The sequence below is a fragment of the Sorex araneus genome, chromosome X, assembly GCF_027595985.1.
Source record: "Sorex araneus isolate mSorAra2 chromosome X, mSorAra2.pri, whole genome shotgun sequence".
Classification (NCBI taxonomy): domain Eukaryota; kingdom Metazoa; phylum Chordata; class Mammalia; order Eulipotyphla; family Soricidae; genus Sorex; species Sorex araneus.
Window position 1 is genome coordinate 157,279,425 of NC_073313.1, and position 14,377 is coordinate 157,293,801.

At 62.4% G+C, this 14,377-nt stretch overlaps 1 protein-coding gene across 6 annotated transcripts in view; it reads right to left on the reverse strand.

The window, feature by feature from the left end:
- The window catches only part of HDAC4 (histone deacetylase 4), an 89,442-nt gene that overhangs the window by 36,944 nt on the left and 38,121 nt on the right, over positions 1–14,377 (reverse strand). For 5 of the 6 annotated variants that reach the window (XM_055120693.1, XM_055120697.1, XM_055120694.1 and 2 more), the window contains one exon: positions 1,431–1,502. The exons of the other annotated variant lie outside the window; for it this stretch is intronic. In XM_055120693.1, coding sequence (XP_054976668.1) covers positions 1,431–1,502 — 72 coding nt within the window. The remainder of the gene's footprint in view (positions 1–1,430; positions 1,503–14,377) is intronic. 6 annotated transcript variants of the gene reach the window in all.

A 14,377-nucleotide genomic window follows, 5' to 3' on the forward strand; every position in this document is an offset into this window, starting at 1 on the left:
GGGACAGTGTGGACAGCGGGGGACGGTGTGGACGGCGGGGGACAGTGTGGACAGACGGGGACAGTGTGGATGGCGGGGGATAGTGTGGACAGTGGGGGACAGTGGGGACGGCGGGGGACAGTGTGGACAGCGGGGGACAGTGTGGACGGCGGGGGACAGTGTGAATGGCAGGGGACAGTGGGGGACAGTGTGGACAGCGGGGGACAGTGTGGACGGCGGGGACAGTGTGGACAGCGGGGACGACGGGGGACAGTGTGGACGGCGGGGGACAGTGTGGATGGCGGGGGACAGTGTGGACGGCGGGGGACAGTGTGGACGGCGGGGGACAGTGTGGACAGTGTGGAGGGTGGGGGACAGTGTGGACGGCAAGGGACAGCGGGGACGACGGGGGACAGTGTGGACGGCGGGGGACAGTGTGGATGGCGGGGGACAGTGTGGACGGCGGGGGACAGTGTGGACGGCGGGGGACAGTGTGGACAGTGTGGAGGGTGGGGGACAGTGTGGACGGCAAGGGACAGTGTGGATGGCGGGGGACAGGGATAGTGTAGACAGTGGGGGACGGTGTGGACGGTGGGGGACAGTGTGGACGGCGGGGGACAGTGTGGACGGCGGGGGACAGTGTGGACAGTGTGGAGAGCGGGGACAGTGTGGAGAGCGGGGGACAGTGTGGACGGCGGGGGACAGTGTGGATGGCGGGGGACAGTGTGGACGGTGGGGACGGCGCCTCCACTCACAACTGCCCTGTCCTGCACGTCAGCTCACAGGTCTGCAGCACAGGGACTCAGGCCCCGCCTCTGCGCCCCGCTGCATGCTGGACCGTGGACCGGTCTTCCGAGCCAGCCCCTTCCCCAGGCACAGGGTGTGCGCGGGGGGCTTGGGGTGCGGGGCCAGGCTCCTCTCACAGCCCCACAGGGTCTCAGCAGGAGAGGAACGGGGGCTGTCCTCCACTCCCCACCCCGACTCAGGCCGGAAATCGGGATAAAGGGCTGGAGCAACAGGACCCTGGGACCCGCCCGGGTCTGAGCCGGGCACCCCATTGGGCCCCTGAGCACTGAGCCAGGAGTCAGCCCTGAGCACCACCTGCCATGACCCCAAAGGAGCCAAAGGTCAGACCAAAGGGGGTGCTGAGAGGCTGGGGGATGGGGCTGGGGACAGGGTCAGGCTTGGGGGCGGGGAGAGAGGCAGGGGGCAGTCTGGGGAGGCAGGGCAGGGCCGGGGCGGGGAGGGGCTGTCCATCCCGTCCACCCTGCCCAGTGCTGCTCTGTGCAGTCCCTGCAGGCGACCCGACTCCCGCCCCAGCCCGGGTGGCCACCTGCTGCCCAGGGACCCATCCTGCTCAGGCCCGGGAGGCAGGGTCGGGCGGGGTGGGGGGTCCCTCCAGCCGGCCACTCCCTGTCATGCACCCGGGCCCACCCCGAGGCCCGACTCACCAGGGCCGGGCATGTGGCCGACGCGGGCGGGGCTCAGCAGCTCCACGGGCTGGTCTCGGCCGGAGAGTCCGTCTGCGGAGACAGTGTCGAAAGGTCGGCCCGCCGCTCCCGCCCAGCCGCCTCGGACCCGAGGGCCACCGCGACCAAGACGGTGAACGGCGAGAGGGAGAGCTGGCCAGTGAGGGGCTGCTGCCCCCTGGCCCCGACCCCGAAGATGGGACAGCTGAGCCCTGACCCAGAGGCGAGGTCAGAGAAGAGAGGTCAGTGAGGTGAGGTCAGAGGGGAGAGGTCAGGATGAGGTGAGGTCAGTGTGGACAGGTCAGTGGGAGAGTTTAGAGGGGAGAGATCAGTGGGTGAGGCCAGGGGTCAGAGGGGAGAGGTCAGGGGGTGAAGTGCAGGGCCCCTCGGAGCCCTCCCACTCTGGGCTCTGTGCGGAGACTGGGGTGCAGGGGTCGTGGAGGCGGGGGTCCCGGATACACTCCCCGCAAGGCCCCATGGGACATGGACTTGCCGCCCCTCCCGTCTCCGCACACTCAGGGCCTGGACACATGCGCCCCTCACACAAGCCCCGGCGAACCACCCATGCCCCCTGTCCTCCCAGTGCCTCCCGGGACTCAGCCCGGCCACTGTCCCTGGGGTCACTTCAGGGAGGGGGCGACAGCACGACTGGGAGCGCCACTCTGCCCCCGTGATGCCCAGGCGCCACGCAGCTCACAGGCCCTGCTGTCCCCACACACCCGGACAGCTGTCCCCGCCCCATCCCCACAGACACATACATCTGGGGCCCTACTGTACACACACACACACACACACACACACACACACACACACACACACACACACACGGCAGGTCTCGCTGTTCCCGCCCCGTGCTGTCCCCACACACGCTGGGCCCCACTGTGCCCGCCCCGTCCCCACACACACACACCAGGCCCCGCTGTCCCCACACACTCGCACACCAGGCCCCGCTGTCCCCACACACACACACACCAGGCCCTGCTGTCCCCACACACACACACCAGGCCCCACTGTCCACACACACACACACCAGGCCCCGCTGTCCCCACACACACCCCGTGCTGTCCCCACACACGCTGTCCCCACACACACCAGGCCCCGCTGTCCCCACACACACACACACCAGGCCCCGCTGTCCCCACACACTCACACACCAGGCCCCGCTGTCCCCACACACACACACACACCGGGCCCCGCTGTCCCCACACACACACACACCAGGCCCCGCTGTCCCCACACACACACACACTAGGCCCCGCTGTCCCCCCCCCACACACACCGGGCCCCGCTGTCCCCACACACACACACACACTGGGCCCCGCTGTCCCCCCCCACACACACCAGGCCCCGCTGTCCCCACACACATACACCGGGCCCCGCTGTCCCCACACACTCACACACCGGGCCCCGCTGTCCCCCCCCACCCACACACACACACCGGGCCCCGCTGTCCCCCCCCACCCACACACACACACCGGGCCCCGCTGTCCCCCCCCCACACACACCGGGCCCCGCTGTCCCCACATACTCACACACCGGGCCCCGCTGTCCCCCCACACACACACATCGGGTCCTGCTGTCTCCCCACACACACACATATCGGGCCCCACTGTCCCCCGCCACACACACACCGGGCCCCACTGTCCCCGCCCCGTCCTGTGGCGCTCAAGCGTGGGGTGCGCTCCGCCCGCCCAGAGGCCTGGTGGAGAAACAGCTGCCTGCGCCCACCTCCAGGTACATGCGGAGGGACGGGGGTCCTCAAGGCGGGAAGCAGAGGGGCCGCCGGGGGCTCTGCCCATCGGACACGGACACACCAGACAGTGTCTGACGGTGGGTGAGCTGTCCTCCCCCCACGACCCCGCTCCCCCCCCGTGCCTGCAGAGAACCTGGACGCAGGCTCCAGCCCCGGGCGCGGACACAGGCTGGGCGGCCGCCCCGCCGGGACCATGAGCTGGAGCAGAAGCCGCAGGACCGGGCCAGACGGGTCTGTGCAGGTCTGCGCGGGCGGGGAGCGGCCTGAGATGGAGGGACATGGCGTGAAACCCTGGCACCGCAGCCCCCATCATCAGTGCCCAGCCCAGAGGTGAGCCCGCGTGTCCACAGGCAGAGCGCAGCGTGAGAGGGACGAGGCCCGTGCGGCATCTGGGCGCGACAGTTGGGGAAGGAAAGGCCTCCGGGAAGAGGACGGGTGGCTGACAGAACGCGCGACCCCCACGGCCAGGCCGGGAAAGGGCTGGAGACGGGAGCCCCGAGAGTCAAGCGCCGGCCTACGACACGCTCGTGCTCCCCTGCTCCGGGCGCCCGCGCTGGGGTCTCGAGTGTGTGAGGCCTGACTGTGTGGGGAGGCTGAGCAGGGGCTGTGAGAACAGTGACTGTGCATGGCTGTGTGTGGTGTGTGAATAGCTGAGTGTATCCGTGTGGGCGTGTATGGTGGTGTGTAACTGTGAATGTGTATGTGGGTGTGTGTGAGTGTATCCATGTGAGCATGGTTCATGATTATGTATGTGTATGTGTGTAACTGCAAATGTGTGAATATGTCTTGTGAGTTTGTGTATAATGCGTGAGCATGTGTGAGGTTGGAGTATGTGAGGGTGTGTGCGCATGTGTGTATTAGTGAGCATTGTGTGATGGAGGAGTGTGAGTGAGCGAGCCTGAGCAAGGGGGTGTGTGACTATGAGAGCGTGTGTGAGGGTATGTGAGTGAGGGTGTGTGTGCACTGTGAGGGTGTGTGAGCATTGTATGAGTGTGTGAGGGTGAGTGAAGGTATGTCTGACTGTGCGTGTGACCATGTGTGAAGACAAAGTATGTGAATGTGTGAACATGTGTGTGAGGGGGTGTGAGTGAGGGGGTGTATGAGTGAGCATATATGAGGGTGTATGAGCGTGGGAGGATGTATATGTGTGTGTGCGGGCACTGTAAGGGGGTGTGTGTATGTGTGGGTGTGTGCAGGTGAGCACGTGTGAGGGGGTGTGTGGGGGTGTGGGGGGGAGCATGTGTGAGGGTGTGGGTGTGTGTGGCTGTGTGTGGGTGAGCATGTGTGAGGATGTGTGGGTGTGCGGGTGTGTGAGTGGGTGTGAGTGGGTGGAGTGTGTGCGGGTGTGTATGTGGGGGGTGAGCATGAGTAAGGGTGTATGGGTGTGTGAGTGTGGGTGAGCATGTGTGAGGGTGTGGTTGTATGTGGCTGTGTGTGGGTGAGCACGTGTGAGGGTGTGAGGGTGTGTGAGGAAGGGTGTGTGTCTGAGTGAACGTGGGACGCACGGGGACAGCGCCGCACACCTCAGTCAGCCAACATTAGACGGCTTCTCAGCTGCAGACCTCGGTGCCACTGAGGCAGGCAGAGGCCGTGCCACATGATGAGATTGGCAGCTGTCCCTGCGCCTCCCTCCCGTGACACCACATTTGCATGTCAGAGAGGCTGGCTTTGAAAGCAACTCATTGTGAGAAATAATCAGCGCAAGATTGCGTCTCTGCTGTGCACGGAAATTACCTCAGAGTTGCCCGCTCCGGAGCGGCTGAAGCGCCGTGTGCAAATGCGTCTGCAGAGGCGCATTAATGCAAATGTTCTGTCTGCCCGATCCGAACCTAACGGCATCTGCCTGCCTCTCCCGACTGTGAGCGGCTCAGTGTCTTCCAGCTGCTGCTCGGGGGACACGTGTGCAGAGCCGTCGCGGCAGCGCGGAGGGCCAGGGCTACGGGGCTGCGGGCGCCGCTGCTCCATAGGAGGGGCCAACACGCCCAGGGCAGGATCAGGATTCCGTCTCCTACAGGCTTCTGCTGGGGGAGCACTCGCAGAGGACAGACATGGGAAGGGACACGGGCGACCTCGGGGCGCCCTCTGAGGCAGGAGACAGAGCCCACCACCACACCCTGACGTCAGCTGGCCCTGCGCAGGGTCACGGACTCCACACAGCCGCAACAGCTTCATTTTTAAACCCAGAATCTCCAAACAGTGACAAGATCAGCAACAGTAGAGAAAGAACAGGACAGGTGGGAGGGGGCATGGAGGGGCATGGGGGATGGATGGGTGGATGGGGGGATGGATGGGAGGGTGGGGGGATGGATGGGTGGATGGATGGATGGGGGGACGGATCAGTGGATGGATGGATGGATGGATGGATAGATGCATGAATGGGTGGATGGATGGATGGATGGATGGATGGATGGATGGATGGATGGAAGGGTGGATGGGTGGATGGATGGGTAGATGGATGGATGGGTGGATGGAAGGGTGGATGGGTAGATGGGTGGACGGATGGGTGGATGGATGATGGGTAGATGAGTGGATGGATGGGTGGATAGATGCGTGAATAGATAGGTGGATGGGTGGATGGATGGATGGGTAGGTAGATGGATAGATGGGTTGATAGGTGCTTGGGTGGAGGGATGGATAGATGGATCAGTGGATGAATAGATGAGTGGATGGGTGGATGGATAGGGAGATGAATGGATGGGTGGATGGGTGGATTGATGGGTTGATGGGTAGGGGGATGAGTAAGTAGATGGAGGGATGGATAGATCATGGATGGGTGGGTGTATGGTAACATTGGGTTTGTCCTTTCAGCCTTGCCGCAGGGAACTTAGTTTACCTTAAAGCAATGTCCTTTCTGTATGGACACAGGAAGACAGTTAATGTTATGCTTTGTAACTTGGGAGCTGATTGACTCCAATAATATTTACTCTTGGGCATCTGCTTTCTCGACTCAGTTGCCCTTAGTTCCTAGCACCCCAAAAGCAGGGTCCCGAAGAGGGATGGAATGGACCCAGGGCAAGCTGTGAGCTACGCTGGCATCGAAATGGGCCAGGCCAAAGCGCCACAATATTCAACTATAAGTTGACAGCATGATTATGTGTGATTGCTATATCAACTAAGACTGTAACAGAAGTAGGGGAAGACACAGAAGTGAAAGAGACAGCAGAGACAGAAGAAGAGGCAGCAGAGACAGCAGAGGCAGCAGGACACAGACAATAGAAGACACAGCAAGGAGAAGGTACAGAAGCGAGGGAGAAAGACAGAGGCAAGACAGAAGCAAGGAGAAGACACAGAAGCAGAGAGAAGACAGAAGCAGAGACAGAGAGGTCGGAAGAGGCCAGAGGAGAGACAGACAGAAGAGAGTACAGTGGCACACACAGAAGCAGAGCACAAGGAGGAGCCATCCCAATCCAGTCCATACACAGCGGCTCGAGAGCACCGAACACGAGCGCTGTGTGTGCGAGAGAACTGCCCCGAGAGCCCGTGGGCAACAGAACACAACACGCATGCCATCACCCCCTCACGAACTTTACAGGTTCTTTGTAAAGACAGAGAAACTCAACAGTGTTGAGGACGAGGCAGTGATGTCACAGCTGGGAACAGGGGCTGCCACGGTGACGTGACGCGGGGAGCCTGGACGGGCAAGGGGCAGCACTGAACCCCCGGTGGCAGTCAGCGGGGTCGCCGGAACCGGGTCAGCCATGGAACACTGAGAAAGGGTGTGAGCGGCAGTGACCTCCAATGCTGTGCCCGGACACGGGGCCAGCCCACGGGGCACGGGCCCGCCCGGGGGCTTCCCACATCTTCCAGCGGTTTCCCAGTGAAAAGGGGGCCCAGGCCAGAGTCATCCTAGAATACCAAGAAACATGCCCTTCCCGTCGGGGGGCCGCTCAGGGGGGCGCTGTCCAGCCCGGCCAGCCAAGAGCCCCGGCGTGCTCCGGCCGCGGAGTCCCAGCTGCGCACACGGCTGTGCCGTTCCCCCCCCCCCCCCGGCCAGTCCCCCAAGCGCGCAGCCAGGTCAGCGCCTTCATGTCTCCAAGGGTGCCCTGGCACACGAGGACGGCAAACGCGTCTTGGGGGTGTGGGGGGCAGAGAGACGGGCACTGGAGCAGGACAAACCCGACCTCTCACGGCCCTGAAGTGAAACCTCGCAACTGGGCAGAGCTAAACGGGGCCTTGGGCCACACTCGGCCACCTTGTCACGTCCACCTTCATCCAACTGCAACATCAGCCTCGAGGGGGGCTGGGCCGGGGTGGAGCAGGGGGCCTGGCAGCTGGCGGCTGGCCAAGGAGTTGAGCTCTGCGTGGCAGGGCCTCTCCAGGCATGTGTGTACTCGGCAATAAAGCTGAGCTCTGACCACCGGATCGGCTCCCAGAGGGTCTCTCCATGTGCCCGCCCGGCTTCGCCCCACCGCAGCCTCCTGCCCGTGCCCGGGCGCCCGGGAGTAATGGTTCCCCACAGGCCACAGAGGCACAGGGGAAAGCAAGGCAGAACCACCCGCCTTGGTCACCTGACGGCTCGGCCAGCGAGACCCGGCCCACCGGCCTTTCCATAGGGACGAGGAGGAAACACGGAGGGTGTTAAAGGAGCACCAAAACACGAGGGGACGGACGGCCAGTAAGACACAAGTGGGGGGGCGAGCAGAAACGCCTAAATGAACGCATCTGGCAGGTGGAACAAACTCCTCGGGAGGCCCCGGCGGCCGCTGGAGCAGGTGAGCGAGCCCCGGGAACAGACTCCTGACAGCAGCAGCAGCCGACAGAACTGCTGCTGGGTGAACTCGAGGGACAGCGTGGGAACCAGCGGGTCCCTCGTGGGTGCTGGGACACGTACACTGGGGCGGAAGGGGGGTTGGAATACTGCACGACTGAAACCCAGCCATGACTGCTTTGTAAGGGTTGCCCCACAGGAGTAAATAAAGAAGTTAAAAGAAAAGAAAGAAACACTGGGGCCCCAGAGGGACAGCAAAGTCACAGAGAAGCAACAGTCAGAGGCATCACTGCTGAGACGCCCCCAGAGCCGGGGGCACAGCACCCAGAGCCCGGAGATGCGTCAGACCAAGAGAGCCAGAGCCGAGACAGAGTACTGAGAGCAGCAAGGCCCAAGGGGGAAATCACACACAACGGGCTGGCAGGACTCACAGCAGACTTATCACACGGGAACCTCCGGCCCGATGCCAATGGTGGGACGCCGTTAAAATACTCAATGGAATGAACTCACGAAGGCCCAGCCAGAATCTCATTCAGATTCGAAGGACTGAGACACAACTTCACGGATAAGCAGCAGCTCAAGAACTTCACAGACTCGAAATCATTTCTACAAGAACTGAAAGGGCTACTGCGGGGCTGGAGCAATAGCACAGCGGGGAGGGCGTTTGCCTTACACGCGCCCACGCCGGATTCAATTCCCGGCATCCCCGAGCACTCCTAGGAGTAATTCCTGAGTGCAGAGCCAGGAGTAACCCCTGTGCACTGCTGGGTGTGACCCAAAAAGCAAAAAAAAAAACAAACAAAAAAATGGGCTGCTGTAAGACAAGACACTGTGTCAATGTCACTGTCGTCCTGTTGTTCATCCATTTGCTTGAGCGGGCACCAGTAACGTCTCCATTGTGAGACTTGTTACTGTTTTTGGCATATCGAATATACCACGGGGAGCTTGCCAGGCTCTCTGAGAGGGACGGAGGAATCAAACCCAGGTCGGCCTCGTGCAAGGCAAATGCCCTACCCGCTGTGCTATCGCTCCAGCCCGTAAGACAAGACAGACCCCACAAACACACCAAACTTTCATGGAAAGATGGCACAACCCCCTGCAATACTCTCTCAGCGTCCAGGGCCTCGACGCACAGCTCAGAGACGCAGAATGACGGGGCATTAGGAATCAGATCGACCTGCTGCTGCTCACAAGAGACACACTGCACAGCAGGGGCAAGTCAGACTCCACGCCAAAGGCCGGGAGACAACAGTTCAGGCAAACAACCCTGGGGCCAGGTAACACCGACGTCAGGACCAGAGGGGTTGGGAGAGACAGAGAGAGCCTTTTCTTAATGATGAAGGGTGAAGAACTCGCTCCCCGAGACAAACATGCACCTAACACGGGGCCAGCAAGGCCGGACACGGCTGCTCACGGAGCCCGAGGGAGGCACCAGTGAGACAAACATGCACCTAACACGGGGCCAGCAAGGCCGGACACGGCTGCTCACGGAGCCCGAGGGAGGCACCAGTGAGACAAACATGCACCTAACACGGGGCCAGCAAGGCCGGACACGGCTGCCCACGGAGCCCAAGGGAGGCACCGGTGAGACGGTGATGGCTGGAGGCGCCAACGCCCACGCTACCAACGCGACAGATGGACAGATCCTGACCTAGCCAGGAAATGCTGGACTTGGAATGGCCGGGAGGGGCTCAGTGGACACACCCAGGGCTTTCCACCCTCGAGAGCAGAACGCACATTCTTCTGCAACACACGTGGGACACTCTCCGGACAGACACCGAACAGACCTCCAAAGCCAAGAGCACAGAAACTACGTCAACTCTCTTCTCAGATCATCGTGCTCTGAAAACAGAAATCAACCATAAGGAGGAATGAAGAAACACCTGAAACACCTGGAAATTAGACAGCTCACTACCGAGCAATCATGGGCCAGAGGGGAAAGTCAAGATTCCTGGAAACAAATGAGAATGAAGGCAGGAGACACCAGAACCTAGGGAGCATGGCAAAGCGGCATTCGGACAGGTCACAGCCCCGAGAGCAGACGTCAGGGAGAGGGAAAGGGCCCACATAAATAACCGAACAGCACAGCTTGAGAAACTGGAGAATCACCAACAAAAGGAGCCCAAGGCAGGCAAGAAAAGGAAATAATAAAATGTAGAACAGAAATCAATGAATTGGAATTAAAAAAAAAACACTCAAAAGACTAATGAAACCAAAAGGTGGTTCTTAAGGAAAAACAAGATTGATAAACTACGAGCAAAACTCACAAAGAACAAGAGAGAAAACCCTAATCAACCAAATGAGAAAGGAAAGGGGGGATGTCCCAATATATACCACAGTAACTCAAAAGGGTATCAGAGAGTATTTGAAAATCTTTATGCCACGGAACAGGAGAACCTAGAAGAAACAGGCCAAGTCCCAACCTCCCGTAGCCTCCCAAGGCCGCCCCAAGGTGTTCTAGAACACCTGGGCAGACCTAAAGCGACGGAGGAAACGGAATGTGACCAAAGTCTTCCCGAAAGCCCAAGAGGACTGAGTGAGTTCTCCAAGCCTTTAGAGACCTGCCGTCACTTGTCCTGGCCCCGCACGCAAGAGACTGAATCTGCTGAAGAAGCCAGGTATGTGGGCCAGTGACCAGAAAGGCCAGGCCTCAACCGGGCCGTCCCTCCCCGTCTCCCGCCCTCCTGGGCCCTGCTGTCACCCACGAACTGCCTCGGGGCGCCAGTTAAGTGCGTTGGTCCAGAGACTCACAAATGGACCTCAGAACCGAGTCTCTTGCTGCAGTGGTGCTCTGGATCCCAATTATTTAAGTTTTTACGATCCCAGGAGCACTGGACAGTGATATCTCATACTATTTTTTTAAATTTTTTGTTGAATCACTGTGAGATAGAACCTTACAGACACCTTATACTTTTTATAACCAGCAATACGGAATAAGTTATCTGGCATCTGCCTGTGGGCAGGCTTGACTGGTAGTAGGAAACTCTGAAGTAACGGTGGTGGGAAGGTGTAATGGTGGTAGAATTGGTGTTGAAATATTGAATGTAATCAATTATTGCAAACAACCTCATGAAAATGAAAGTAAAATATATATATATATATGTAAATATTCACGGTAGAGCCTGGCAAGCTACCTGTGGCATACTCAATATGCCAAAAATAGCAACAATGACGGTCCTCATTCCCCTGACCCTGAAAGAGCCTCCAATATGACATCCGGCTACACTAGCACGTGACAGAGACAAATGGAGACGTTACTGGCGCCCGCTCAAGCAAATTGATGAACAACGGAATGACGGTGTTGACAGTGACAGTGATATAAAAATAAAGACCTACTGTCAATCCCCTTCAGGCTCTTCTGGGAAATCAAAGAAGCAAACAGTCCCCAGTAGCTTCCCCAGAGCAAACACTGTCCTGACCCCAAAGCCACAGAGAAGCAAGGCCAGGGTCCCTGCATCCAGCCCCGCACGGCCCAGCCCTGCGTCCATCCCCACACGGCCCAGCCCTGCATCCAGCCCAGCCCTGCCGTCCATCCCCGCACAGCCCAACCCGGCCGTCCAGCCCCACACGGCCCAGCCCTGTATCCAGCCCAGCCCTGCCGTCCATCCCCGCATGGCCCTGCCCTGCCATCCATCCCCGTACGACCCAGCCCTGCCATCCATCCCCGCATGGCCAATCCTGCCGTCCATCCCCGCACGGCCCAGCCCGGTATCCAGCCCAGCCCTGCCGTCCATCCCCGAATGGCCCAGCCCTGCTGTCCATCCCCGCATGGCCAATCCTGCCGTCCAGCCCCACACGGCCCAGCCCTGCTGTCCAGCCCCACTCAGCCCTGCCGTCCAGCCCCGCACGGCCCAGCCCTGCCATCCAGCCCCGCTTGGCCCTGCTGCCCATCCCCCACAACCCAGCCCTCCCGGCCCTCTCTGCCAAACCTATGCTGAGGTGCCTCAGTCGGTGCCTCTGCAGCCCCAGAGGCAAGTGGGGGGCCTTGGGGACACCTCCTCCCAGTGTGGACTCCCAGGAGGCCCAGGGCCTATTCCAGAACCATCACAAAGCTCCTCCCCCACGCCTGGAGCGGTACAGGGTCTGGGGGTGCTCCAGGGAACGAGGCTGACGGTGACCCCAGGAGTGAGGGGCTGCGGGATACGAGAAGAGGGCCGGCTACAGGCCGGGGGGTCTCTGGGCCGCTCTCCGCTCCCAGGTTCCCCCCCACCCATGCCCCTGGGGAAGCCCCTGATCAGCTGCCTCGGAACCTTCCAGACGCCCAGCGCCCACCCAGGAACTGCCCGTCCAGCAGCCCTCGCTGCTCTCTGTGACCCCCGTGGCCAACCCGTGGGGTCAGGAAGCCCCACAGACACCAGGACAGCCCTGAGTGGGCGTCTGTCCCAGTCCTGCTGGCCTTGGTGCCCCCGGCTGACCCCTAGAGCTCAGGCCGGGGCCAGGGAAGCAGGAAGCCACCAGCCACAGTCACCGGTCACCAGCTGCGGTCACCAGCTGCGTGCACCATGGCTGGGGCAGGCCAGGATGAGTCACGGCTGCCCAGGCAACGAGGGGGCGTGCGCCTGACCCCGGGGGCCAGCCCGGGGGCACCCTACTTGCTATCACCGGCACTCAGCACCCCGCAGGCCTGATACCAACACAGCAGCGCTGGGCAGCGCTGGGCACACAGGTCGGGACTGGCCATGGCCGGCCGGCCCCTGCACCCTCAGCCCCCCACACCCCACCCAGGGCACCCCTGCACCCTCAGCCCCCCACACCCCACCCAGGGCACCCCTGCACCCTCAGCCCCCCACACCCCACCCAGGGCACCCCTGCACCCTCAGCCCCCCACACCCCACGCAGGGCACCCCTGCACCCGGCACCCCCACACCCCACCCTGCACGGCTGACACTCCCTCTGGGCATGTGCAGGCTCACTGAACATTGCAGAGACCCCGGTGACGTCCCCGCTGATGGCCCATCCTGCACTCACCCTCCCTGGACCAGCTGCTGCAAGGTGCCCGTGGCCATCGGCACCAGGGCCTGAGCACCAGCAGGGGAGCCTCAAGCCCCAAAGCGAACAAACAGGGGCCAGAGCGACCATCCAGCAGGTGAGGCATCTGCCTTGCTCGCGGGTGACCCGGGTTCGATCCCTGGCATCCCATGTGGTCCCCTGAGCAATGCCAGGAGTGAGCCCTGAGCATCACCAGGTGTGACCCCAAAAGCCACCGAGTGAGCAGACCAAGGCCTGCGCTCCTCAGGGACAAGGCTGAGGAAAGGCCCAGCGTGCAGGGGAGACCCGGGGCCGGGCGGGCACTGTGGAAGGCAAGACCGCTCCTCCGGGGTATGCTGGGGTCAGGGCGGGACGCGCAGGGGCACAGACCCCACGGCCCACAGCAGGGGCCACACGCGTGACCCTCAGCAGGGGCCAGCCGGCTTAGAGTCCAGCACGAGGGTCAGGCTGCAGCTGCAGCCCAGAAAGTGCCCTCCCAGACGTGCTCTCCACCCGAGGGCCACCACGAGCCCCCCAGTACCCGGAAGGCTCTCGAGCTCTCGTCTGGGGGTGAGAGCGGAGACCCCGAATGGCCCCTGGGTTCCAGTTCTTCCCAGCCCCTGACCCCGCCTGACCCCCACCGATGCGTCCCAGAAACACAGTGACGGGACAGGGCTGGATCGGGAGCTGAAGGGGCAGGGGGCAGCCCCGTCCCTCCGCCCCCAGGGGCCCACGGCGGACACCGACACCTGTGGGGCCCCCGCCCGGCCATGGTCACGCAGTCCCCAGACCCACCGAGGGAACGCAGGGACAGACGGGCGGGCAGGGAGCTGGGCCGCGGTCCCAGGGTAAGGGTGGGCAGCAGAGGCGCTGTCCCGCCAGGACGGTCCTGCCTTACTGTGGCCTTTCAGCGCCTCCACAGGAAGGACAGACACCCCCGCCTCACGCCAGGCCCCGGGAGGCCCGGCCTCTGCAGGGAGCGCTGGCCCCGGCTGGCCTGCCGGGCTCCTGCTGGGCTCCGGCCCCGCCCACTCCCGGCAGACCCCGCCCCCACTCCGGCCCCGCCCCCGCCGAGGCCCCGCCCCACCCCTGCTCCCGTCCCTCCCAGGCCCCCCGGCCCTGCCCATCGTGGTCACGCTCTGCCACTCGGCCCCGCCCATCCCCCCCACCTCTAGCCTCTCCGGTTTTGAGTCCAACGCACTTTGTCGGGCTGGCCCAGGTCCAGGCGGGGGGTGGGGGGCTCGGGAGCAGACAGGATGGCCGCGGTCACCCTGAGCAGACCAGCAAGGACACTGTGGTTTGGGGGTGGTGGGGAGCCTGGGGCCGGCTGGCACTGCCCCCGCACTGAAGGCCAGGCCACTGCCTCACATGTGGTCTGGCTGACGCAAATGCAGGGCCGGGTGATTCCTCACTGTCCAGCACGGCCCGAAGGGCAGGGACTGGCCACCCGCCACCAGGCGCTGGGCGTAAGCAGGCACCGCGAGCACACGCGTGTGTGAG